Genomic DNA, 27138 nt, shown 5'->3' with positions numbered 1-27138 from the left:
CAAGGCAGCCAGTAGCCTTCACATGTCTCAGCTCATACCGTGAAGTATGGATGTTCTTTGAAGGTAAATAGTACCAATTTAGAAAAAAAAATGTCAAGTAAATAAAAGGTTTTAACATCTAGTAATTTTCTATTCTTTATTCATCATAGCAGACTAGTGATGTGTACTTAAAAAAGGTAGTTACTGAGGTAAAGCATGCTAAAAGAGAGAATAACCTCAATAAATGTTAGCCTACTCTTTCCTTTCTTTCTGTACTTCAGTACCTCAGTTATCCTCTGGAACATTAAGTCAGTTTGTGGAGTCTTAGAAACAATTATCTCTCTAGTTCATACCCACTTTCATCTGATTCCAATTACCTGTGGAGAAGGAATAATAGAAACAATACAAAACTGGTATAAAACCTATTTCAATGTTAGTATGTTTCATTGAAAGTTACTAATAAAAATGTTACAACTGCTATCTTCACTGCTTTGCTCCTAAATTTTTGTTCGTTTTTGCTTTAAGTTCTTGTAGACTTTTTCTTTTTATCCTTTTTTTTTTTTTTTTTTTGGTTTTTGGACCAAACTTGGTGATGCTCAGGGGTTACTCCTGGCTATGCCCTCAGAAATTGCTCCTGGCTTCTTGGGGGACCATATGGGACACTGGGGATGGAACTAAGGTCTGTTCTGAGTCAGCCGCATACAAGGCAAGTGTCCTACTGCTGCACTACTACTCCAGCCCCAAGTTCTTGTAGACTTTTCTATAAGTCAATTACACTGAATTCTAGGACTACTAGATGTCTATTTCTAGTACCTGTTAAATACAGAAAATTTTTTAATTTTTTTTTTTTTGGGCCACACCCGGTGACGCTCAGGGGTTACTCCTGGCTATGCGCTCAGAAGTCGCTCCTGGCTTGGAATACAGAAAATTTTCTTTTCTGCTTGCTTATTTATTTATTTTGGTTTTTCAGGCCACACCCGTTTGATGCTTGGGGGTTACTCCTGGCTAAGTGCTCAGAAATTGCCCCTGGCTTAGGTGGACCATATGGGATGCCAGGGGATCGAACCGCGGTCCTTCCTTGACTAGCGCTTGCAAGGCAAACACCTTACCTCTAGCGCCATCTCACCAGCCCCTTATTTATTTATTTATTTATTTATGAAGTATTTATTAAGACTTTACTTACCAAGACTAGGAATATATTTCTAAATCTTAAGTATTCCTTACTTTACTGGTTTCTTGCTGGAACATGGATAGTACTATTTATTCTTTTTGCATGAGGGCCTTGTAAAGCCCTCATAAAGGATATGAAACAATCACTTTAAAGTAATTTAGCTCTTTCCTCTGTCAGTAATCCTACTGTTAATTGACCTCAGTAGAAAGATGACTATGTGATAGTCCTAATGTTTCAGCTGTATCCTTAAACAATTAAATATTACTGTTTGTCTTCTCTTCACAACACAAAGTTTTAGTCTAAATATTCTCTTGAGTAGTTCATTCAAATTTCTTACTATATCAGAATAGGACATTAGTAACACATTTCTTTCAAAACATTTCTTGTAAATTGCTACAACCAACATTCTTTTGTGTGTACTCTAAGAAATGAAGATTTTTATCTTGAAGATACAAACATGACTAATTCACATATCATATTATTATCTTATTTTTAATAGAGTAATACCACTGGGTTTTGGACAAGGATCTTTGTTCTGTTAAAAGTGGTTGGTTTATGTAACTTCTTATAATTAAAATTTTTATTAATATGGTTTAATATGTGAATGGGGATCCAATATAAAGAGGAAATACTTTTTTGAGAATATGTAAAAAATACATATAAAGTCATATAATATTTATTTGCTGACATTATAAGGAAAGGCTGGGATTACTGTGCCATAGAGTATTAATAATCACATTTAGTCAAACACAATTCCACTGTCTTACCCTTACTAGCTTAATTGGAATTAAGAATATGTTTAAATATGGCAGTAATGTACTGCCATACAGTATATTACACCTATGTTGAAGGTCAACTCTGTGTACTGTGAGGCTATTTCTATAGGCTATGCCATTTATGAAAAAGCAAACAAAATAATACTATCTCAATTCTTGCATATGAGGTGTCTTTTATGGAAGAAGGGAAGAGGGAATAAAACATTCAGTGTAGAAGAGCAACAAATGTCTTAAGCAAGTGCATTTCTTATAATGTGAACAGAAGTAGCATACAGAAAATGATAAAGGCTTAAGGTTGTGTTTGTAAAACCCTTAATATATTTTTTATTTGCTTTGGGATAAAAGTCTTCCATTAGGGCACAGAGGCCAATTTGAGTCTTTAGGGGCTTGATCCTTGAGGGGAAGTCACTTTCTAGCCTATGAAACATTTAAGTAGAAATTAAAGTAGGTCATTCTATTACTAAAGAGAAGCCCCTCTAAGCAATACAATAAAACAAATCTCACTTGTTGGAAAAGGTCAAAGCTAGAATGAACAAATCTCATTGGAGGCAGGAAGAATTTATCACCAATATTCAATCATACAAGGTATATAGCTGCCTGCTCAAATCTGGAGCTGTTATTGGTCTGTAGAATTTTTAGTAATTATACATCTGTGAGTCAGATGTACAGACATACTTCTCTTCATTTTACTACTCAAGATAGCATTTTAGAACAGACAATTATAAAACAAACTTTTTGTTCCATGAATTGGAAGTTTAGTACACATACTACCCTCAGGAAGGCACTCTGCTATTCTCACCATTAATAGCGTATCATTCATTCAGTGCATGAACATGAATGCAAACACAGGTGATAGAAGTGTAGAAGGAAATAACAGTACAAAAAAAAAGTGAAAGAAGCTGAAATGAGAATTTGAAAGTGAGGTAATTGATACCAAACCCTGATAACTTTATACTCCCTTATATTTTCCAACAATATTCCAGGGAAAGGCTGGTGTCTACTTAAATTCTATATTTATGTCTAAAATACATTGTAATTTGAATAAATTTTTCTTAAATTATTAGTTCTCTTCATAAAAATTTTGGCATATTGTCAGAGTCTTTCATAGATGCAAGTGGAAAATTAACTATGAAGTCGGTCTCCTACGGTCTTGGAATTCTAGATAGCCACAAAAAGGAACATTCTTATAATAAAAATAATTATTAGTTCAAATACTCAGATCTTAAAAAAAGTAAGGCACAGGGCCAAGTTAAAAATCAGACTTGGAATTTAATCAATATGCTTGCCCCTTCATCCCACTATTGTTGGCAATTTGAATGGCTTTGACATAAAGGGTTGAAACACACCAAGTGGGAAATGACAGTTGTGACTTAAGGTATTCTAAGGCTATCTTGTTGAGGCCATAATAAATTCTGTAGGCTAAATAGAATTATGAAGTTCATTCCCCATTGAGTGCCTGACTGACATTCATCAAATGCAATGAATGGTGTAATATACCTATTCTCAAATTATTTTTTCCAACAAATACTGAGATATTTAAGTCAAGTCGGAAAATGGATCATTGTGCACATGAGAACTAGACCGAGACTATTGATTTAAGGTGTCTAAGTGCATAAATTATCAGTTTGGCCAACTAAAAATTTCTTCTGAATTTACTATAAATTGGTGCATCAGTGCTTCTAAATAGATCATGCATAGCCAAGATTATCATTAATATGTTGAATCCTTTGTAGGATGTATAATGTTATGGCTCTTACAACTTTAATAATCCACATGACCCTGAATCATAGAGAACACTTAATCTAGTGTTTACTCATGTGTGTTAGGTGTTACAACCTTTAGCTAAGGTGGTGCTCTAGGTCAACCTGTGCCAAATAGTGTAAGATAAAGAGCAGGGCAAGTTACACTTGCCCATCAGTTGAACACTAATGTACTGCTTAGGAAAAAATGAAACTACAAGGTCTGCCATTTATTGGGAGATATCTGGTATGTCATTGTAAACCTCTTCACTAAATATCTCAGGAAAAAGTACAATTCCATGTGATAATAGCATACTGTGACAGATTATATCTGAGCAAAACCTTTGACACTTCCTCCTGTCCCAGAAAATAGATATATCAATATTATAGTTACATGAAGTGATACATTTATATTTGATAATTATGAGAGCACATGTGAGTAACTTTACAGTACATTTATCAATAGGCAAATTTCCAGGTTTAGCAATATGTACTGAACAGATCTGTACCTGAGAAATTTCAGGCAACTGTATCAGTTCATAGTCATTTATTGAGTCTAAATTGCCTTTTGACATGCAAAACACATTGCTCTATTAAAAACTTTGATTTTAAGGGCATAAATGTAACCTTTCACGTATTTCTAAACAATTATGAGTGCTTCTGTTTTAAAGAAAAAATAACCATCAGAATCATTATTTGAATTACCCATTCAGACAAAATAATTGAATCTATTTTCTTTGATGAGTTTTAGAGGCAAGATGATTGGAAGCCTAGTAGTTCATACCAAATACAGATCTTCTGATCATTTTAGATTTAGATTAGATTTCTAATCTAAAGGTCAGCACTGTAGACTTTTTCTTCCATTTCTGTAATACACCTCTATAGACAATTTCAATCCTGTGATTCCTGTTTAGTCTTACTAAAAATTTGGTTAAAGCATATTTTGACCCTGTAAATTCAAACACTAAAATACCCAGTCACTCTCCAACACTGACAATGAATTCTCTTTCCATCAGGAGACTCACTGAAGTAGATCACAAAGAGGAAGGAAACTACAACTCATTTTTCATCCATTAAAAAAAGATTGACTTTTCTTTACTTATTTTTTTAGCAAGTCACGAAAAATACCACTATTTATTTTTCCTATTAATATCTTTATCACATGAAATTACCAGTGCTCAAAATCCATATTCCCCCTTAATTAGACATGTAGAGACATCAAAATACACAGCCAAGCACCATTGCTTATACCATTTTATTGGTATAAATTAAGTTTGTTGTTTAATATACACCTTGCATTTCTGGTCTTAGAAAATGTTACATTCTAAATTGTCCTGCTTGAAAAGTTACCATCTAGAGATTCTCTGAAGATTTCTTATGATTATTAGTGTTAGACTTCATATATATGCAAGCATGCTAGCAAACAGTCCAAATTCACAGTCTCTTTGTTTTACCTGTCTTACATGGAACATGGATCAAAACTAAGACTATTCTTCGAAGTCTTGAGTAGAATAAGGGCTCTGTGGCCAAGCAGGGTAACGTGGAGTTTTCTAACCAGGACTTGGTAATAACTGTGAACTGAAAGTAGCAAGTGAAAGGCCAAAAACTAATACAAAGGACTGGATTATATGCTTTTCTTGTTGAAGTCCTGGACTCAACCCCAAGTATCACATGGTCTCCGAAATGTGACCTCAGCCAGGAGTAGTCTCTGAGCACCACCAAAATCCAAATTCAAACAAAATTGAAATAGAAAGTCAGCAAAGCAGCTGAGAGTTATAGCAAGCAGTACACAAAATTGTTTATGCCAAGATCATTCAAGACCAGGCTCCCAATTCCATCAGAATAATTGATTTTCACATAAATGTGTATCTCTGCTTTGTATGGAGCTAAGGCAGTGAAGCAATGTAGCCTCTAAGCATTTGGAATGCACAAAAAACCAATATAAAGATTTCAGTATTGTAAACGTTGGACCCAGAAGAGGCGCAATTACTTGAAAAAGATTTTTAAAACATTTCTAAGCTTTGTCAATTCCAGAGACCAAATACTACTTTCTATTATCATTCTATCATATTTATAGCTTTATGTGTATCTAGTAAAAATTAATTATTAATTATATGAGTGATATAGAAAATAAAAAGCAGAGACTATTATAATGATTTCCTGAGATTATTATTGAAGGTTTTCATGGCCCAACCATTTTCCCAATCAGAACTTTCTAAACTACTACTTTAGCTTCTCACACTAATGTAATAAAATACCTTAGATTGGGGGGTAGAGACAATAAAAGTTTATTTCCTTATCGTTCTTGAGGCCAATTACCAAGATCCAGATGCTAGCATGATTGTATTCTTCTGAGAAATCTCATCCTGGTTTGCAAGGCATCTTTCACTGTGGGCTTTCTTGACCTTTTGCTTCACTGCTTGCTCTTGAACAGACATCAACTCACCCTTTCTCTTATACTGATCCTGTGGCTGGAGAGATAGTACAACATGCAGGACATTAGCTTTGCACTTGTTTTTTCTGGGATTGGTCCTCAGCAACACATATGATCCCCTAAACTCTACCAGGAAGATCACTAAATGCAGAGCCTAATGTAAGCCCTGAGTATTGCTGGGTGTGGCCCCTAAACTAAAAACAAATCTCTATTCTTTCCAGGGAAAAGGTAGTAAAGGATGTAAGGTGCTTTCTTTGCACATAGATGACCTAGAGTTATTCCCTACCACTGCATATCATTTCCTGAGTAACCACCAGAGATGATCACAAGAATAGAGCCAGGAGTAAGTCCTAAAGCATCATTGGATTTGACCAAGAAAACTAAGCAAAACAAAGACACAAGCAGAAAACTACTAATGTGGCTTGGTGGTAGAAACTTGCTGGTAAGAGACTGGATGGGATCTCTGGTACTACAAATAAAGTCCTATAGAATTGAGACCTCAACTATGACCCCTTTTAACTTTACTTTTTAAAAGCTTAGTTTCCCACAATGAAAGACGCTATCCTAGGTTCCATCCCAGGATCAGTGCAGAGACCAAGACCACCAACCACAGAAGATGAATTAAAATGACACTAAGGGAACAGAACTTCTAGAACCACAAAGAAAGACTTCATCATAAGTCCCACTCCTCGACCTGTGCAGATACTGAGATCTCTAGATACAGAGGTCTTATCTCATCACCCAGGACGGAGCAGAAGTTTTCCAAACACCACGAAAGCACCACTTTCTCTTCTTCAAATAAAACCACATAACTTGAACTATGTAGTCCTTCCTCCCAGTTAGAGGGGGAAATAAGGGAGGCACCAAGACCAAGACTTCTAAGTAGTAAGCTAGGTACAGAGGGGACCACATATTCTCGCAGCCCTGGGGGTGAGGGAGGAGGATATGGGAGGTAGGACGAACACGGAGGGGTAGGGAGGACAAATCGGTGATGGGAACCCCCCTGATTTTATGTAAATATGTATCAATAATATTATTGTCAACAATATGTAAACCATTATGATCAAAATAAAAATTATATTAAAAAAAAAAGCTTAGTTCCCATACATGGTCATATGGGACTTCAACATGCAGATTTGTGGGGAATGTAGTTCAGTCCACGGCAACTAATTTTTTTTAAATTTTGAAACTTTATTTAAACACCATGATATACAAAAGTGTTCACAATACAGTTATTTTAGGCATTCAGTGTTCCAACACCAATCCCATAACCAATGTGATTATTTTTTACAAATGCCTCAAGATTCTTACCCTCCCACCCTCAAGTATATTCCCTTAGCAGGAACAAAATAGTTTATATTGCTTGTTACAGCACACTCTAAAACAAACATTTTCTTGCATTAAAAATTACTTTTGTTTTGCCTTTTTTTTTGTGTGTGTGTGTGTGTTTTTGGGTCACACCCGGCAGTGCTCAGGGGTTATTCCAGGCTCCATGTTCAGGATTTGCTCCTGGCAGGCACGGGGGACCATATGGGAAGCCGGATTCAAACTGATGACTTTCTGCATGAAAGGCAAACGCCTTACCTTCATGCTATCTTTCCAGCCCCAAATTATTTTATAGTAGTAGTTGTTGCTGGGATACATGGGTGGCACACATGCATTGGCTCTATGAAGTTGCACATATGTGTTGGCTCTCAGAGGTTACACACACGTTCGTTCTGATTGCTCATTAACTGTGATGTCATACTTGACTACACTGCTCATTATTTTGGTTATATACACTGGCATTTTCCACCCTCACCCAAAGCCTGACCCTTTAGCAGATGCAAACAAGTTACCTTATATTTCTTGTTACAACAAAAATTGATCTATGAAAAATAGTTCAGTAAAAGAAATTTTGTGAAAAAAATTTTATCTTGCAATCTTTTTTTACTAAAGTCATAGGATTTACTGAGCTATTTGGTGCTACTTGAGTGTTCTATATAGGCTATGATTTTGCTCACTGAACTTAGTGAGGTTCTCTATAAATTTCTCATCAGTTTTTCTGGGCTCATCCTGGACTTTCAATACTTCGAAATTTGCAGGTGTTGCATGACATATGTGACTCTGCACTCCATGAGCTGTGACACTGGGATGATTCAATAACATGAAATATCTTTAAGATTAGTTGTAGAGGGGCCCGAGAGCTATCATGGAGATGGGGTGTTTGCCTTGCATATAAAAGGATGGTGGTTCGAATCCCGGCATCCAATATGTCCCCCCAGCCTGCCAGGAGTGATTTCTGAGCATAGAGCCAGGAGTAACCCTTGAGCGCTGCCGGGTGTGACCCAAAAACCAAAAAAAAAAAAAAAAGATTAGTTGTAGAGCTGTGGAGCTGGACCATTTATATGCCAGGGAATGCTAGGTATGAGTGGGACTGCTGGGCCTTTCAAAAGAGTGAGGCCTAGAAAAAAACCCATTTCAATAAGGCCTCAGAGTTCTCAACCTAAATACTTGTCTACCTGGGAGTTTCTGCAGCTTTGTATCTCTTCGAGATTCAGAGAGTGGCAAATTTAAACATGGGTCTATCCTTGTACATCAGACCTCTAGACTGCTTTTTCAGTTTCTATGGCTAGAGAGAGAAAGAAATCCCCAGTCACAAATGGGAGCTGAGGGATATGTCACATTGGACAACATAAACAAAAGGGATCATGGCAACTATATTTATAACAATCAAGTTCCTTTCAGTACAAATGCTTTTAATATCTTTTCCCTAGAGGTACCAATAAATATTTTTCAAAATAAAATATATATGAATGCACGAGATTATTATTCGAGTCTCTAAATGGTCTTTTAATATATTAAGTTCATTTTAGGGTTCTTTAATCATTGTTACTACTCCTGACACAACTCCTTACCACAAGGAATACATGTACAAAGCTCTTATTATTTTCTCCTAAAGAGGCTTTGAAAATTTATCGGAGACATCAAGCTACTGAGAGGAGGACACACCAGGCTGCACTAGCATTGTGGGAATAAGTACCTGCGATCAAATTCAGGGCGTGGTATATACTATACACTCTTTCCCTGGAATTAAAGAGCTGGTTTTGGGTAAATACAAGTACCCTCAGATCATAATTTGATTTTATGTATATGTACATATACGTATATAGCAATATGGGTCAAGTTTGCATCAAAAATTGTGTATTTCTAAATACACATGGTGGTAAATTAGATATTCCATATCAATGCAATGTTATTTTCACCCTGATATATATGTATATATGTGTATATATGTAAATGATAAAATAAATAAATATAAATGAGGAGAAAGTTTAGAACAGGCAACACAATCAGTGTGCTGCCCAATCTATGACCTTGCTGGCACTGTGCACATTTCTTGACCACCACTGTTGAATGACAGCCCTTTGATGGGGCTAAACAAGGTGGCTGATGCGTGGTCTGAGCTGGAGGAGAAAGACCTCATGCTCCATCCCACCATCATCCAGCCCCTTCAAGGGCTGACTTGCAACACACCACTTGTTCCTTGTTGGGAGATGTGTGTAGTTTACCAACCAGTGTATTCTTACCTGTCCCTTCTCTGCTTCTAACTATTAGTTTATTCCTACAAAGCAAGGTAGTTTCATTGTGGTTTGGTAATAACTGTGCATTTATAAATTCTAAAAAAATAAATACATAGGAGATGATTGAGCTAAAGATGAAGAATTCTTGCATAATCTGTTTATATATACAAAATTAATCATTCACATTCACACTTAAAATGCCTTACAATTCCATCATTATATCTCAGTAAAGCAGCTTTTTAAATGTCATACTTTTCCAACCCAAAGACTCATTCTATGAGAGGACTATTCCTCTCACAATGTGAATAGAGTCACCCTACCAAGTACCAGTGGTATCAAAAATGGAAATACCCTTTTATCTATAGCATTTTTCTCATATGAATTTCATTTTAAGCTTGCTTCATTTTATTAATATGAATCATGTTTAGGAAAGCATATAAGGTGTCTCAGAGAAAGTATAAGGGTGAAAGCACTTGTCCTGCACACAGCTGACACTGGTTTGATCTCTGGCACAACTGATGGTCCCTGAGCTCAGAGTCAGAACCAAACACTGAGTATAGCTGGAGTGACCCAGTCTATATCCTGAGGAAAATAAAGAAAAATAAACAAAGCTTATCATAAAAGCAGTGAGAACCTGGTTTTGTTCCCTTCTATGAAACACAAGCTGATTTAGACCTGGTGTGCACTGTGGACTCAGGATTTTTTTTTTAATGCATCAGACTGAAAAGAGGAAGCGCATGAGAATTGCTTCTGTGGAAATAAATGCCCTACAAAGCAAAGATTCTGAGCATCTCTGATCTGATTAAAACAATTAAAATACCCAGCAGCAGGGAAATAGTTCACAGCAACTTCTGTCTTATTTCTAACAATTTTAAGGTTGATATTGGGCTATATACCTCATTTTTTATCAGTAATATAGGATTAAATAACACCCATCTCACATTTTTGGGTTTTTTTTGGGGGGGCACTCCAGGTAACGCTTAGGGGTTACTCCTGGCTATGTGCTATGAAATCACTCCTGACTTGGGGGACAATATGGGATGCTGGGGAGTCGAACCATGGTCTGTCCTAGGCTAGCATGGGCAAGGTAGATGCCTTACCACTTGTGCCACTGCTCTGGCCTCCCATCTCACATAAGTTGCCTAGTAAATGTTTATTTCCTTCTCTGTGTTCTCTTCTAAGGTCGCAATTTGAAGTATGCTAGTTGATATCATAATATTTAATAGTAGAGATTAGAGCTAAAAATACCTTATAGAATGTTTTCTATACATAATTGCATATACATATATTAAATACCATGCCATACTTTACTGCAGTCTATGGTCTATAGCAGGTCCAACAAATATTTTTTATTTGTTCTTTTCTTTATGCCGTGTACAATGTATATTTAAAAGAACCTCTCCTTCCTGGGTGTAACTAAGTACTACATACAAAGATCAAGCAAAGTAGCCACATTTCTAGGTCTTCCAGTACCAGTACAATGTACTAATGTTACTCCTGCCAATATGAGAATTCCTTCTTTAGCTTGAGAAGGAACACTAAATATAAAGAGAAATATTCATAATATATAATAGGTCTGTGGATTCTGAGGGGCCCACATATGAACACTCATGCAGAAAGGAGTCATCTTCAGTTTCCAATATTTGTGCCTCTGAATTATTAGTTGGAATCTATCCATGCAGTAAAAGTTGTTTGTGAGAAGCAGATTTTGGCTTCCTAGCCAGCATTGCATGTAATATGGAGTCCTCATATTACCCAAGTAATGTGGGATCTCACCAAGTGGGGCACTGTCTTTATGCAAGAGACTGTAGTTTATTTAGCTGGATGTTTACATCAAGAAAACTAATCTTCAAGGCTGGATGTAAAGTTTAACTAGCATCCCAGAGAAAAAGGTGTCAGCACTTAAATCCCCAGCTTCCACACTGTAGGATGTTGATGAGTAGAAGCCAAACATGATACACTACCTCAGAAAACAGATGTCTTTGTTCTGTTTATGATCTCACGTTCCTAACTCAACATTCCTCCATTTTATCTGGTTTGACTACTCTAAGAACCAAGAGGCTTTCTGTGCCTTTCTGCACTCGTTTATAACCAGCTCAGCATTCTAGGAAGCTATTGGGCAAGATGTTCTAATGCACTAAAATAGGTTGTTCTGATTTTTTTTTTGGTGCAAAAATATTCTACTTTGGCTTAACAGCTTCAATTTTTTGGTTGTGTTTTGAAAACATGTTGTTTGGGGTACATGTTAATAATATGAACTTGTGCTATACACCCTGTTATTGATGATGGCTTTGGGGGATTGAGGAAAGAAGGAGACTGGAATAGGGTGAAAAGTAGTTGGAGGAGATAGAAAAGTACTGGGATATTCCTTTGTGCTAAATTAAGAGCCAGACCTTTGATCTACATTTTTACCCACTTTGGGGAAATATCCTTGAATTAGAGTTTTATTTCTAAAGTTTTGGCTTTTGTTTCTCTGCACAGTGCTTGATAGTTATAGTTCAGTTATAGTTAAAGAAAAAAAATTGGAGAACATTTCTTTCCCATCTACAAATGTGTGTCCTTCTAGTTATCCTCTAAAGCTCTCCTTGATGTAACTGGGAGTTCATTTCTTTGTGTACATGTGCAGGCAGTATAGTGTCAGCTCTGGAGTTCATGCATAAGGAAGTATGACATTTTAATAAATTCTCTCAATGAACTCTTGGATCCAAAGGCCAGAAATGTTAAGAAATATTTTATTTCTTCTCTTTTATCTGCTACCCAAACAGAGTAGTACAATCATTTTTAGAGTCTTGCTCTTACTCTTTAAGTTTCTTTTGTGTTCAATGTACTCACAGCCTCTCTGTAGATTATAGACTACTCATTCAAGAGTAAACTCACTTTTTTCTGCTTCTAGTTTCACTTTTTCCTGATGCAAACTCATTGCTCAGAGAGCAGAAGCACTGTGCTCATACAACCTCTTCTAATTAACATAAAAACTGTTAAGTTATAAAACATTCTTAAAACATTCTTGATGAATGACTGGTTAACATTGTGCTCAAATCCATGTGTCATTCTTGTGTTAATAAAATTATGTCATATCATTGAAATTCTCTGGGGTAAGGAGGGAGTGAGATTTGAATGTCAGAGCAACACTCTGTTATGGATGTGTATTTTCTCCCTAAACGAAGTATCTATGCTAGAAGAACATCACAGATGCACTGTGCATTGGACATGGAGTACATGTATGCATTTAAATCACGTATATCTTACTTTTTTACTGATGTAATTGTGAAATATGTTCTTTTTGCATTCATAATTAGGGGGTGTAACAGATGGTGAAGACTTAGTTTAAAATAATCTGTCATTAAAATATTCTAGCCTACTGGTAATTCTTCACTCTAACTGGAGTTAGGTCATAGGAAACGAGTTTGGGGTGATTGTTTTTTTTTCCTCGTCTGCATTAGAATGTAGAAGAAAGAAGCACTAATTGCAAAGAAGATATATACAAGGGAATTTTCCCTATAGGGCGACATAGTAAGATTTCACTGGGAAATTTGGCTGTCATAGAATATACAGAAAAAGAAAGAGACAAAACCACTTTGACAAATATAAATCCATTTAGCACAATGCATTAAACATTAGTATACTTTCAATCATAAAGCTATAGTTAGTTTCATCTCTTGCAAGGAAATAACCTCATCATTTGGCAAATACTGTTAGAGGCACTCAGCTTTGGGGGTTAAGAAACTGTGCCTTACACTTTGTATGTTGCACTGTTGTCAGGGGATCTAAATTATAATTATAGGCATTATTATTCAGAGATATTGTAGCTCCTGCCTCTGTATGCAAGCCTCACTCATGCCTATATACCTCATAGACTTACTGGGATGTGACAGAGGAAATCTCCTATCAGTCCTGTCGGAACAGCTAAGAACTAGTTTTAGTAATAAGAAAACTGTCTTGATAAATCAGATACTTGCATGCCTTTAAAATGTCTGTTTTACTGTTTCTTCTAAGATTTTATTCTCCATCTGCTTTGAGGAAAGCAGATAGATTTCAGCCTGGCTTTATACTAAATCTTCTCAAGGAGAGACTAGCATTAACATTTGTATAGGTTCTTTTTCATCTTAATCCAACCTTAGTTAATAATCAGAAAATTCTACATAGTGAGTAAGAAGATGTAATTAACCCTTTGACCCCAGAATCTTAATTGGTGCCTGTTGAAAACAGTGGGCAGTTTAACAAAATTTAAAAGTAGCCTGCAGTGATAGAAACAGTTCAGTAGATAGTAGCTTTGTCAATTCAAAAATTTAAAAACACCACAGAACTTTTCAATTAATCACATTAGGTTTCCAAGACCAGCTGATTAATGTTCCCTGACTCCTCCCACCTTTGAAAATCAGGACACCAAAATTTATGCTACTCTTCAAAATTTCAAGGCAGCAAAATACAACTTACTAGAAACAAGGATACACCTGTAACAGTGAAAACCACTTCATGAGTCTCTCCTTACCCAGTTCAGATATATGTATGTGTGTCTACACATACATATACATATATATATATAAGATACTTAGTCTGGTGCTGGGAATAAAACATAGGTTTTCACATATGTGTAAGTGCTCTACCACTGAGCTATTTCATTGACACTCACTTCATATTTTCTATTTAGAGGGGACTCACACCTGAGTTGATATTCAGCTCATACCAATGGAAAAATATAAAAGTGAAAACAGTGATAACTAATCTGGTTTTGATAACCTCTGTGATGACATATAGTAATATGACTAGTTATTTTATCCCCCCACCAAATTGGCTGTTATTTTTAATTGAATTGACTGGATGCTTTGTGTCATGTAGTCCTAGACTCATTTTCATCTCACCAGGAAATTGGAACATGTGTCAATGCCTCTGTTTTTGCCAAACAAAACTGGCCAGTTCTTAGATCGCTGCTGCGTAATAACATCAGATGTTTAGCCTCCAGATATTTCTTTCCCCTGCTATGGTGCCCAAACATACTGTCGTATTTTAGTAGAAATGTGAGCTATGAGCATAATGTTTTAAAAATCATGATCTTTTTTAGAGAGAAAAATAAAGGACATATGTAGAGAGCAAAGTGAAATTACTCTGGATATATCAGAGTGCTTTAAGGAATTCAGTCTAATCTTCCAAATGCCAAGCAATATCCCAAACTAGAGGTGGCAGAAGGACAGTAGTAGAGGGTTTAGGGCGGTTTGGTGACACTGAGATATATTAGCCACATACATCAAAACCATAAATATTGGGGCCGGAGAGATAGCATGGAGGTAAGGCATTTGCCTTTCATGCAGAAGGTCATTGGTTTGAATCCTGATATCCCATATGGTCCCCGAGCCTGCCAGGAGCGATTTCTGAGCATGGAGCCAGGAGTAACCCCCATAAGCACTGCTGGGTGTGACCCAAAACAAAAACAAAAACAAAACAAAAAAAATCCATAAATATTAACACCTTTGTAACCATGTTACCTAAACTATATAAATTATGCTTCAAAATTAAATGAAGTAAAACAAACTTGCAAATATTCTCTAACAATTCCATGAACATTTCTCTTGTATAAAAGATCTGGCATTCCTATAATTTTCTAGCCTGTTTAATAACAAGGAAAAGAATATTGAACCTCATTATCCAAACCTTGATTGGGTGTTGTTAAGTCTTAGCTAAATAAAGATGAATAAGATATTGCTCCTTTGTTGAGAAATTCAGTCTCTCTGGGGTTTTAAATAAGCCAACCACATCATAATGTTATAGATGCTTTTCTGTAATTATAGAAATGTTGTCAGTTTTAACTCTTTTTTTTTTTTTTGGTTTTTGGGTCACACCTGGCAGTGCTCAGGGGTTATTCCTGGCTCCAGGCTCAGAAATTGCTCCTGGCAGGCACAGGGGACCATATGGGGCGCCGGGATTCGAACCGATGACCTCCTGCATGAAAGGCAAACGCCTTACCTCCATGCTATCTCTCCGGCCCCCAGTTTTAACTCTTGACTCTACTACTAGTTGACTAAATGATTGTGTCCTGCTACCTAGCCTCTATCTTTCTGCATCTCCATGTCTGGAAAAGTATGGATTTTAACTTCTGGAAATTAGCCCGATGCCACCTCTGTCAGTCTTTTTATTTTTCTCCCGATCAACTTCCAGTTGACATTTGTCCATAGATATTCTCCTATGGTCTCTGTTTGACCCCTATAATCTGATGTGCCAGTTAAAAGTTTATTAGAAGGACTGCCACAGCTCTCTGAGATAGTATGCCCACTCATGGCTGTCATTGTGGCTGGAATCCCTTTTTTCTAGGAGTAAGGTCACAGGGGAGAGTCTTATGATCTCTATGAATCCTCATGATTCATCTCAGGAGACATCTATCCTGAAGTTAACTTACATTGAAATGATATCTTCCCAAACTGCTGCACAGCAGGTGTATCTTCCTTTGTTCTAATTCAAAGAAGACTCTACCACAAAATTTACGAAACCCAAGTAGGCTTGGTAAATTTTGTCAATGGGTATGTGTCTGTTCTGTTAGATCATATTTTGTTCCTTGTCCCATGAGTAGTTCTCAGGGAAATTTTTGTGATCAAGATGTCCAACTGCTTGTAAAAGTGACTTTTGAGGTGCTTTTGCTCTCTGGGCCCATGTGTCAGTGCTGAGCACATGTCTACTATTGGTCCATATACATGGCACCTGAGCACATCCCCTGCATCTCCCTTCATGAAAAGTGAGTGTTCATGCTCTCATACTTTCACATTGAGATGTGTACTAGGGTTTCATCAACCTTTGAAGTAGTCTGTACATATGTTCTCCTTGAGCCAATTAACATGCTACCTATGTGTCCATGATATTCCCTCATCCACTCTTGAGATGTGTACTTTACTGCTTTCATATTGGGTTGTTTACTGGGCCTCTCCATCTTTCTAGAAGCCCATATTCTCTCTTGAGTGCATTATTTTTCCCTTTATTGTCTACTTCTCTTTCTTTAGTACCTTACAAATAAAACCTTTTTTTTTTTTTACTTTTTTTTTTTTAAAGTGAGGTTTGAATCCTCTTGTCATTCCATTCCCCATTGGTCTCCCACAGCAATCTAGCTTTGGATAATAATTCAAAAAAAAGTCACAAATCTTATAAAATTATTGTCTGCCTTTGCCTCTAAACATATTTTAGCTTTAGAAATGTAATGACAATTTATTTATTTACTTACTTATTTATTAGTTTATGGAACACAGTGGGTGATGCTCAAGGGTTGGGTTGCTTCTGGCTATGCACTTAGAAATCACTCCTGGCTTAGGGAACTATATGGGATGCCGGGGATTGAACCCACTTCTGTCCTGTATCAGCCATGTCCAGCCCCGACAATTTATTTTTTATTGACAAAAATTAATTAGAAAATCTTTGGGATTTCTTTTAGTGACAGTGTAGTTTCTGCCTCCAACTGTCAGAGATTGAAATCTAACTTATCACTTTCTAGGGATAGACATGTTGTCTAATTTTGCTAAGCTTCTATTTCCTTATATAGAAAATGTAGATAGTAATATAATTACCTCAGATGGTACTTGTGAAAATTAAAATAGACATTGTATGCTAAATACATAGCATTCAATAAATATAAGCTATTATTATTTAGTTATCTTGACAAGAAGCTTGTCTATCATATAATTTGGCCTTTTGTGTGTGGATTAATACAATGTGTTATTTTAATTTTTTTTTAGAAAGAAAAAAGTCAGAGGAGGTTGTCTGTTACACAGTGTCTGGCCAGTGGAGTTGTATGGATGAGGAAATGGAAGGGAGGAAGGAAGGAAGGAAGGATGGAAGGAAGGAAGGAAGGAAGGAAGGAAGGAAGGAAGGAAGGAAGGAAGGGAGGGAGGGAGGGAGGGAGGGAGAAAGGGAGGAGGGGGAGGAGGAAGGAAGAAGAAAGAAGGAAGAAAGAAGGAAGGAAAAGAAGAGGGGAAGGAGGGAGAAGAAGGAAGGAGAGAAGGAAGGAAGAAAAAAGAAGAAGAGAAGGAAGGAAAGAAAGGAAGGAGGAAGGAAGGAAGAAGAGAGGAAGAGGAGAGGAGGAAGGAGGAAGTGGAGAGGAGGAAGGAGGAAGGAAGAAAGGAGAGAGGGAGAGTGGAAGGAAGGACGGAAGGGGGAAGGAAGGAGGGCCAAAGGGAGAGTGGAAGGAAGAAGGGAAGGAGAAAGGAAGAAAGGAAGGAAGGAAGGAAGGAAGGAAGGAAGGAAGGAAGGAAGGAAGGAAGGAAGGAAAGGGGAAGGAAAGAGGGCTGAAGGGAGAGTGGAAGGAAGAAGGGAAGGAGAAAGGAAGGAAAGAAAGAAGGAAGGGAGGGAGGGAGGGGTGGAGGAAAGGGGAAAGGAAGGAGGAAAAGAGGGAGAGTGGAAGGGAGGAGGGAAAGAGGAAGGAAAGAGGGAGGGAGAGTAGAAGGAAGGAGGGAAAGAGAAAGGAAGGAGGGAGGGAGAGTAGAAGGAATGAGGGAAAGAGAAAGGAAGGAAGGAAGGAGGGAGGGAGAAAGGAGGGACGGAAGGAGCAAGGAGGGAGGGAGAGTAGAAGGGAGGAAAGAGAGAGGGAGAAAGGAAGGAGGGAGGGAGGAAAGAAGAAGAGAGGAGGGTGAAGGAGAAAGGTTGGAAGGAAGGAGGGAAGGAGAGTAGAAAGAAAGAGGGAGGAAGGAGGGAAGAAAGGAAGATATCTCTTTTACATAGTTAGATGTCGGATACTGATATTTTAATAAGATATGAAATCATGTATTTTTCAAAATGAATTTTAGGATGCCTATTTTATATTGCTGTATTTAAAGATTTGTCAGTACCTTAGCATAACCTGTATGGTTTCATTTCTTACCCAATTCACATTCACACTTTAAAGTATAATCTACCTGATTAAAAATAAATAGAACTAAACAATAGACATGAGGATAATATGGGGCTTTAAATGCATTTGGATTACAAGTATTCAGAAAAATTTATCCTCAGTTTGAGTGGCATAATTCAGTTAGAGTCCATGATGATTTACACTGCTTATCCTACTGACAATACAATTCTGCATTTGCAAAGTGGACTTGGTTTCAAAAATAACAGATGAATTGTGATACCCTTAATTTTTCTCTTTTGCTTCTATTTTAGCAGTTGTAATAGGAATGAGATCTATGACAATAAAACTTTAATGCATACTTTTACAAAATGGATTATAGTTTGTAAGGTTTCAGCCCATAACATTCACTCATAATGTATTGATTTTTCCTATTTGTTCTAACACAATAGACCTTGGGAGCGAGGAGGACATAATCCTTTATTAGTTAGCAAATTATTGACGTCCATAGTTGCTCACAGGCTCTTCATATTGGAACCCTTTTTACCACTGTATTTTCATTAAAGTTTTTATTCTTTTAACTGTTTAGTAGAGAATCTTAGTGACTTAACTCAGTAACTACTTTATGTAAAAAAAATTAAGGGCAATGTTTAATTAAATCAGAATGCTCTGATTTTCTACAATGTCATTACATATTTGATCAAAATGACAGAGATGCTAAAAAGTCTCTGAAATAAAGAAAAGCATAAAATCTTATTTCAGAGCATTATTTATGTATAATCAGTTCTAAAACATCTTAGAATTTTTTTAAATATTTAAAAAAGTGTCCTTAAGTTCACTATGTGTTAAATAAAATGCTTTATTTAATCTTTATTATTTCTATTAATATCTCTCTGGTTTTTTTTTCATGCAGTCTCTGGATGGCTTTGTATTTGCACTAAATCAAGAAGGAAAATTTTTGTATATATCTGAAACAGTCTCCATCTACCTAGGCCTCTCACAAGTAAGTAAAATAATTTAGATTCTTTCTGGTGATTGTTGAGTCTCCTTAAGCCACGTGGTTTTTCTTCTTGAATACATATCTGCTTAGCATGAATTATCAAGTTTATTCTTTAGTGGCTCTACCTGACTCCTCACGAAGTAGGAATATTGTATGTCTGTTCAGAATAAACTTGTGCTAAAAAAAAAAAAACTTTGGTCCCCCTCCTTACCCTCCAAGGATCATTATTAATTTATTGAGAACAAATGAAGTTTCTTCTCTCAGTTGTTTTGAACTTTGAAACCTCTGTGCCCGGTAGGAGAGGGACACCACTAATAGTGCTTCCCTTGTGTCCTATTACTGGATGTTTATGGAGTACCCGGCATTATCCTGGGAGCTGACACAATGACAGGGAGTCATTTGGAGTCAAGAAATGCTGAAAGAGACCATTAAAATGTGTTGCAGGAAGGGTTTCAACAAAGATATATTTTCTGCCTTTGAAAATGCTTTCTAATGCTGAAAGACAATTTCATGAGATAGTCATTCACTACTAACAGTTTAATTACTTAGCTGTTGATAGCAAGTTAAAAGAGGAAGACAGAGGCAGATGAAGCAAAGTACAAAATTCTAGTTGTTAGTTGTTGAAAATCCCATGGAACAATTTTACTTTTATTAGAGTTTAAAGACACAGGATGCAGCCACAGAATGCCAGACTATTCTGTAGAAAAGTTTGCCATTCAACTCTTTATCTAGAGATACTTTCTCCAGAAAAGTGTTGAATGTCTAAATATGTGTGCCCAGGCAGATGATTGACTGAGGTTTATCCTTTTCACCTGGTGGTTTGACAGGAGAAGGACACAGCCTTAGCAGTAGGGATTGTGTGTGTTGAGTATGTGGGCATATGTGTGTGTGTGTGTGTGTGTGGTATGCGCATGTATGTGGATGTGATAATCTGCCAAACTGATTAATCTACTCACTTTCAGTTCTCTTTTGGAACTAAAGATGGAGATAAGATTTGTCTTCTACCTCTGAAGCCAGATCCACCCTCAACTCATGGCTTCTGAAACTTGGCATTACTCTAAAGAGACATCCAGCATGGCTGGTACACTCTGGCCCTTAATGAGTTTTCTGAGTAACAGCTAAATCAAGAAAGACATTGGGAAATAATAAAGAGAGATATCTGGCATTTGGGGAAGGTTGGAGGAAAAATAGGAGAAGCACTGCCAAATTCAATTATTTACTGTTGAGAATGCAAACAAGATCCATTGATTCTTCCTTGAAGAACTTGCATACTATATTATACTGAATAGATAATTTGATTTTACATGTACTTCAGCGAACCAAAAAAACTAGAAGTTTGGCTACTATTCTCTCCATTTCTAATATTAATATTTCTTTCATTCTACTTAAAATATCTGATGATATAATAACCCTTAATAGAAATTAAGCCTTGTCTTAATCTACTTAAGCCATAATGTCAGGAAGCTCCAATTTTGAATTTTGTGTACCACCAATAATGTTAATATTATATAAAACTGGAAACACCTTTGTTTGTTGTTCTGCAATAACCATATTCATCTGTCTTGTGTGGAAGATCCTACCAAGTTTAATACGCCAGTGAAGAAGAAGGATGAATAATTAGTTTAAGCAGGTAAATGCTAATTAGGGAACTCCTGAAAAGCATCCATTATATACTAGCTCGAAATACATTTTACAGCCCTGGTTAGTGGTGTAATCCAAATTCTGTCAAGGCAACTGCATTTTCTGTAATTGAGATGTGTATGTTTGCTTTGCATAACAGATGGCTCTGTATGCTTAGACTGATAGCTAGGAAAATAATAATTGCATTATTCTGGCCAAAAGAATATTAGCTCTTGGGTTTTGGCCATTTCAGTCAGTCCTCCTGCCAGCACAGCATATGCACATATATGGATTGGATTTTCAAGGAAATTGATGCATCTGGAATAGTGTGGCCATCTGAAATATCATCTGTTCAAGAAAAAACTTGGCTTTAACCCTGTGCTGGTTTCTTTTTTAAGAGCAGTTTATTTCACTGCTTCTCTACTGTAACATTCAGTTAGTATTTTTCTAAAATATGAGAAAAATAACTGGGAAAAGAAGAATAAAGAAGCTGTGTACAAGTGGTACAGTAGCTGGAAACTTCTGATGTGGGGGAGCTATTTCTAGATGTAGTTTGTGATGGCTTTTATATAATAGTCTGCATCTTTATCTACCTAAGGACAGATACTAGCCTCAATGTGTGTTGCTTTCTGTGGTGGGTGTTCAATACTGCCAAAAACTGATCAAATATGCCGGTAGAGGCTATAATACCTTAAGACAGAGGTCTGCATTTGGAGATGCTCTGCATCTGAAAAAAATGAAGAGTAAATCACTGGAATTTGATTTTACATATGCTGATTTTTATATTTAGAGTCCAAAACCAAAATTTCGGAACAGTTCTGGGTTCACAAGAAAATTATCTGTTAAGATACTGCTATGCTTTTAAATGCTGAAAGAATGAGATGAGGGAGTGAGGATCTTCTAAGGGAGGATATATACTAAAACTTTGGGGAAAGTATTCTAATGAGGTTCTAAATCCTAGTAGAGAGATCAAGGTTCCAAAGACATAATCTTTCCCAAATATCTTCAATGAGCCCTCTCAGGTATAAGGGCTTAAAGAGCTCAATAAAAATGTACTCAAAATCACCCATTTAATACAATACAAAAATTCCTTCCTTACACCTATATTCATTGCAGCACTATTTACCATAGCAAGACTCTGGAAACAGCCAAGATACCATTCAACAGATGAATGGCTAAAGAAACTGTGGTACATATACACAATGAAATATTATGCAGCTATCAGGAGAGATGAAGTCATGAAATTTTCCTATACATGGATACATGGAATCTATTATGCTGAGTGAAATAAGTCAGAGAGAGAGAGAGAAAGACGCAGAATGGACTCACTCATCTATTGGTTTTAAGAAAAATGAAAAACATTCTTGCAATAATAACTTTCAGACATGAAAGAGAAAAGAGCTGGAAGTTACAGCTCACCTCATGAAGCTCACCACAAATAGGGATGAGTTTAGTTAGAGAAATAACTACATTTTGAACTATCCTAACAATGAGAATGTACGAGGAAAATAGAAAGCCTGTCTAGAGTACAGGCGGGGGTTGGGTGGGAGGAGGGAGATTTGGGACATTGGTGATGAGAATGTTGCACTGGTGATGGGTAGTGTTCTTTACATGATTGAAACCCAAACACAATCATGTATGTAAGAAAGTTGTTTAAATAAAAAAATTACCCATTTAAATATTTGAATTTTCACAGAGACACACATAAAATATGCAAACAGGGCTAGAAAGATAGTTACAGTGGATAGGGTTCTTGGCTTGCAAGTGACTGACCTAGTTCAATTCCTGATCCTGCGAATACAACCAGAAACATTATTTAAGCACAGAGCAAGGAGTCAACCACTGAGTGTGAAACCTAAACCAAAGCAAATAAACATAAGTGAATGTTATGAGTATGTCTTACAAATTTGGTTCAATTAAGTATTCCATCAACTTCTTGAGATTTATATACAGTTCATAAGGCTTCCTTTATTAATGATTTGTTAAAGACTGTATATCATTTATTATCAGACTATTATCTAGTGAAATTATTAAAAATTGTAAACATGTCTCCATTTGTAGCTTTCAAGATATCTTTTATAAGTTTATAATTATTTAAGTATGTTATTCATAATAGAAAAAAAACAAAGTAGAGAAATTTCTTCTGGGCCATGTTATGTAGCATTAACAATAAGAATGTCTTTTTTTTTATATTCCACAGGGTATAATATTTCCTGAGGTCCACAATGTATATATGCCAGTTATTTTTTTGATATTATCATAATGATGGAAGTGATCTAACAATAAAAAGCCCAAACTTCCACATTAGTCTTTCATTTAGGTTGTAAGAAATGTGGTATTGCCTGCTTCCCAGATTAAAAATGTTTCCAAAGATTAATCCTGTGGTTTTATCTTAAAGAAAGATCCCCAAATGATGATACTGAGTTTAGTTTCCATAGAAATTAAATGACTTTTTATGCCTGGTGAAAAGCTTTCAGAGATTCAAATGACTGCCGTACCCTCTAGTTTTAATAGAATAAGTTCAAGTGAAAATGAAAGAAAACGGTGGATTTTCTAAACATGAAAAATTTAGCAGTTATATGTAGCTAGCTTTTATCATTGGTATGTTTTATTTTTAAATTTTATATAAAAGGCTTAGTCATCAAAGAGAAGCAGCTTATAAGTACAAAGCATATCCAGTTTGATATAGAATTTAAAGCAGATAAATATAAATAATTGTTAGATTATATTTTCTCCTTAATTTACAGCACCACATATGCAACAAGAATAATTGGACAATGGAGTAAAAGTGTAAGGAAGAAATTATATAGTATTTCATTGTTACTAGAGTATAAGGATGCAACAGAGTCTTCTTAGGAGGGTTATAAAGAAGGTGCTAAAGTTTCAGATGTTTCTCTCAGTGCCTTGGTTAGTCTCAAACAAAAAAGGAACTAGAGCCAGCTATCAAAAACATGGAAGCATCCATTGTTAAGGAAAGCAATTTTTTCCAGAAGTTAAATATAATTCTCAAATATAATTTCAGGAGGGTCTAACATGTAGATTGTAAGATACTTATTTTATTCCTTTGGCATCCAAATTCAGGACAGAGCTGTAATAATACACTTAACAGATATAATGAACTAACATACTGAAAATTCCAAGTTTGCAGAAGTCCTTTTCCTATTCAGATATTGGTCTCTCAAAAATTACTTGAAAGTATTGTTCTGGCACCCAGGTCTTACAATAGCTTTGATGGGTTTGATGGTTTTATGTACTTGATGGTTTTATCACTCACACACCAACCTTGCATTGCCTCTGTTTTATTAATATGAAATTCACACTCTAGTCAGAGAACCTGGTGTTCAATTAACCAGAGACTAAAAATGGACTCATCTCAAAGCAGGTTTTCCTTGAAAGTGAGATCAGAGATGATGATTTTAATGCATACCTGTTCTGCTGGGAGTCAGAAATAAAATGGTATCAAGATCAAACTTCAAATATAAGACTTTTGGGTCCAGAGAGATAGCATGGAGGTAAGGCGGTTGCCTTTTATGCAGAAGGTCATTGGTTCAAATCTCAACATCCCATATGGTCCCCTGAGCATACCAGGAGTAATTTCTGAGCGTGGAGCCAGGAGTACCTGAGTGCTGCCGGGTGTGACCCAAAAACAAAACAAACAAACAAAAAAGACTTTTGTTCTGTTTTATTTTGTTTTGTTTTAATGTTGCAAGGTCATTGGAAAATAGCAGACAGCCAAATAAACCTTCAGTGGAATGAATCCTATCTGACCCTACTTGCCTGCTGCCAGTGCCCAGGCTGCCAATAATGAGTCAAGTTCCTTCTCACAAAGTCCCCAATCTGATAGAAGATACTTTCTTGTAGTTGTAACTTAGCCAGAAAAATAACTTTAGGTAGGGTTACAAACTGGATTGTTTCAAGAAACTTTTGGAAAGAGACAAGTAAGAATTTTTAACACAAGTGAAGATGAACTGGGGAAATGGTTGTTTCGAATTTGCTCTCTCTCCTTCATATGCCTATATATTTACCATAAACTAACTCATTTTCCCATTCTGTTGTGCAAATCCATATTTTAGATTTCCCTGCATTTGCTATATAGAATGGCAAATAAAATTACAGCTAAGCACACAAGTACAAGGTCAAATAAATGACAGCGCTCAGTCTATTTGTGAAGCTATTCTGAAAGGGAACTATGGTGCCAAATGTGGTTTATTTGAATAATAAAGAAGAATTAGATTCCCCTGATAACTTGGCTGAGGGCCAATAAATCACTGGAGGTTAAAGATGCTCTGCAACTGCCATGCCTTTCTTTTCTTTCCAAAGTGCAAGCCTCAACTCTTCTGGTCTAGGTTGGTTTTTCAATGTAAATCAAGTTGATGTTAGTCTATGGTTAATACTCTCACTACCATGATTGTGAAGGAGACCCACATACATGTTTATTAATGAGTGAAAAAAGAAGATAATTTAGCTTTCTTTATATTATTACTCTTGTTTAGCATTATCACAACTTCAAAAGCTGGAATATACAAACCAAACAGGTAAAGTATGATTTCAACACAGCAGAGGGCTTTTTAATAATGGAGCCATGTGTTTGCATTTTTAACTCAGTCTTCTACATTTATGTAACACTTGAATTGCAGGAATTCCTTCACTAAGTACATTTATATAGCCCTTTAAACATTGCTGCTTACCCTTTAAAGTCATTTAATTTGGTAAACCTTATTTTTAAAAAAGGAAGAAGAAATGTATAATTTTCTGCAGCTTGTAGGTGTTGTTTTCCCCTGTGAGTCTACATTTTTCTCTTGTACTAATCATAAAAAGTTCATCACTTCTTGGTGTAACAAAGAAAAATGCCCTTTTAAATGCTGAAGCTCTGAGGGTTTAGAGACTATTGAGAAAATATAAGTATCAAAATAATTCAGAAACAGTACAAGGCACAGTGGCACATTATCAATTTACAACATTTAAATTGATAAATGCTTGGTGGTGAAGGCCTACAAGGGCACTTTGAAAAGCAAATAGCGACCTGGTGAAGAAATTGATTCCCCCCCCCCCGAAAATGACTGCATGATGCATCATTTGACTGCATGCTGTCCGAGTGCTTGACAGAGATAATCTCAGCAATCCCACGGGTGACCTTATCGTTCTCACCAGGGCAACTTTGTCTACATTCTGACTTTGTGCATGTCAAGGTTCCTCCCGGCAGGATCCTTGGGGGAAAAAGTTCCTCTGTTCGATCCAGATATTGAATTGCTCACTCTTCCCCCTTTTGCTTCCACATCACCCGCCCAAAGAGGCAAACACGCCTCTTTACTTCTTTCCTAATTATGAATGAGCCAGGCAGCCATGTACAGCAGCTCTGTGCTCCGTATCTTTGGCAAAGCCCTGAGATTACACACTTCTATATAATAACCTATATTAGCAGGGATTATTTGTTTGTTTTCATCACAAATAATAGAAAAACTCCCTGATGTCCACCTCCCATGCTTTTCTCATCTTTAGCCTGATCGAATAGCTGGTTCATTACTTTCTTCCTTGTCTTACAAGGTTTTCTTTTTTCTCTCCCCTACCATTTTCCACAGAAAACTTCTGAAACTGTCTTAATTTAGACATTCTGACTTCTAACAGTATTACTCCCCCACACCTGTGACTTGAGGTGTTCTCGAATAACTGTGTTTATATGCTATGTGAGACCCAAGAGCATAAGGCCCAGCTACTGTGATTTCTACAGGGATTTGACACAGGTCATTGGACCATTAATGTTTAGAGCCTTTTTTTCCTACTGGAGAGAAATATTTAACAATTTTTATGTTGAATTTTTTCTGTCTCTCTCCCTCTCTCTCTATATATATATGTATATGCATATATATGTATATATATATATATGGATATGTGTGTGCCTTTCTATCAGTAATCTTCCTGTCACACAGCTTGTTGATAATTGCAATTCTTGATTAGCCACTTCTTGAAAGCAGCAAATACCCTGCCTTGTTTGGCACCCTGAAGCTCCAGTTCTTACTGGCTTTGACACCCTCAGTTCACCATATTCAACCCCTTTT

At 36.4% G+C, this 27138-nt stretch overlaps 1 protein-coding gene across 1 annotated transcript in view; it reads left to right on the top strand.

The window, feature by feature from the left end:
• Nucleotides 1-27138, top strand: part of NPAS3 (neuronal PAS domain protein 3) — a 968248-nt gene that overhangs the window by 670133 nt on the left and 270977 nt on the right. Inside the window, exon 5 of the mRNA XM_049766578.1 lies at nucleotides 19376-19465. Coding sequence (XP_049622535.1) covers nucleotides 19376-19465 — 90 coding nt within the window. The remainder of the gene's footprint in view (nucleotides 1-19375; nucleotides 19466-27138) is intronic.

This window comes from Suncus etruscus, chromosome 2 (assembly GCF_024139225.1).
Source record: "Suncus etruscus isolate mSunEtr1 chromosome 2, mSunEtr1.pri.cur, whole genome shotgun sequence".
Classification (NCBI taxonomy): domain Eukaryota; kingdom Metazoa; phylum Chordata; class Mammalia; order Eulipotyphla; family Soricidae; genus Suncus; species Suncus etruscus.
Note: the sequence above shows the minus strand (reverse complement) of the source record. Positions and strands in the feature narration are given on the sequence as shown.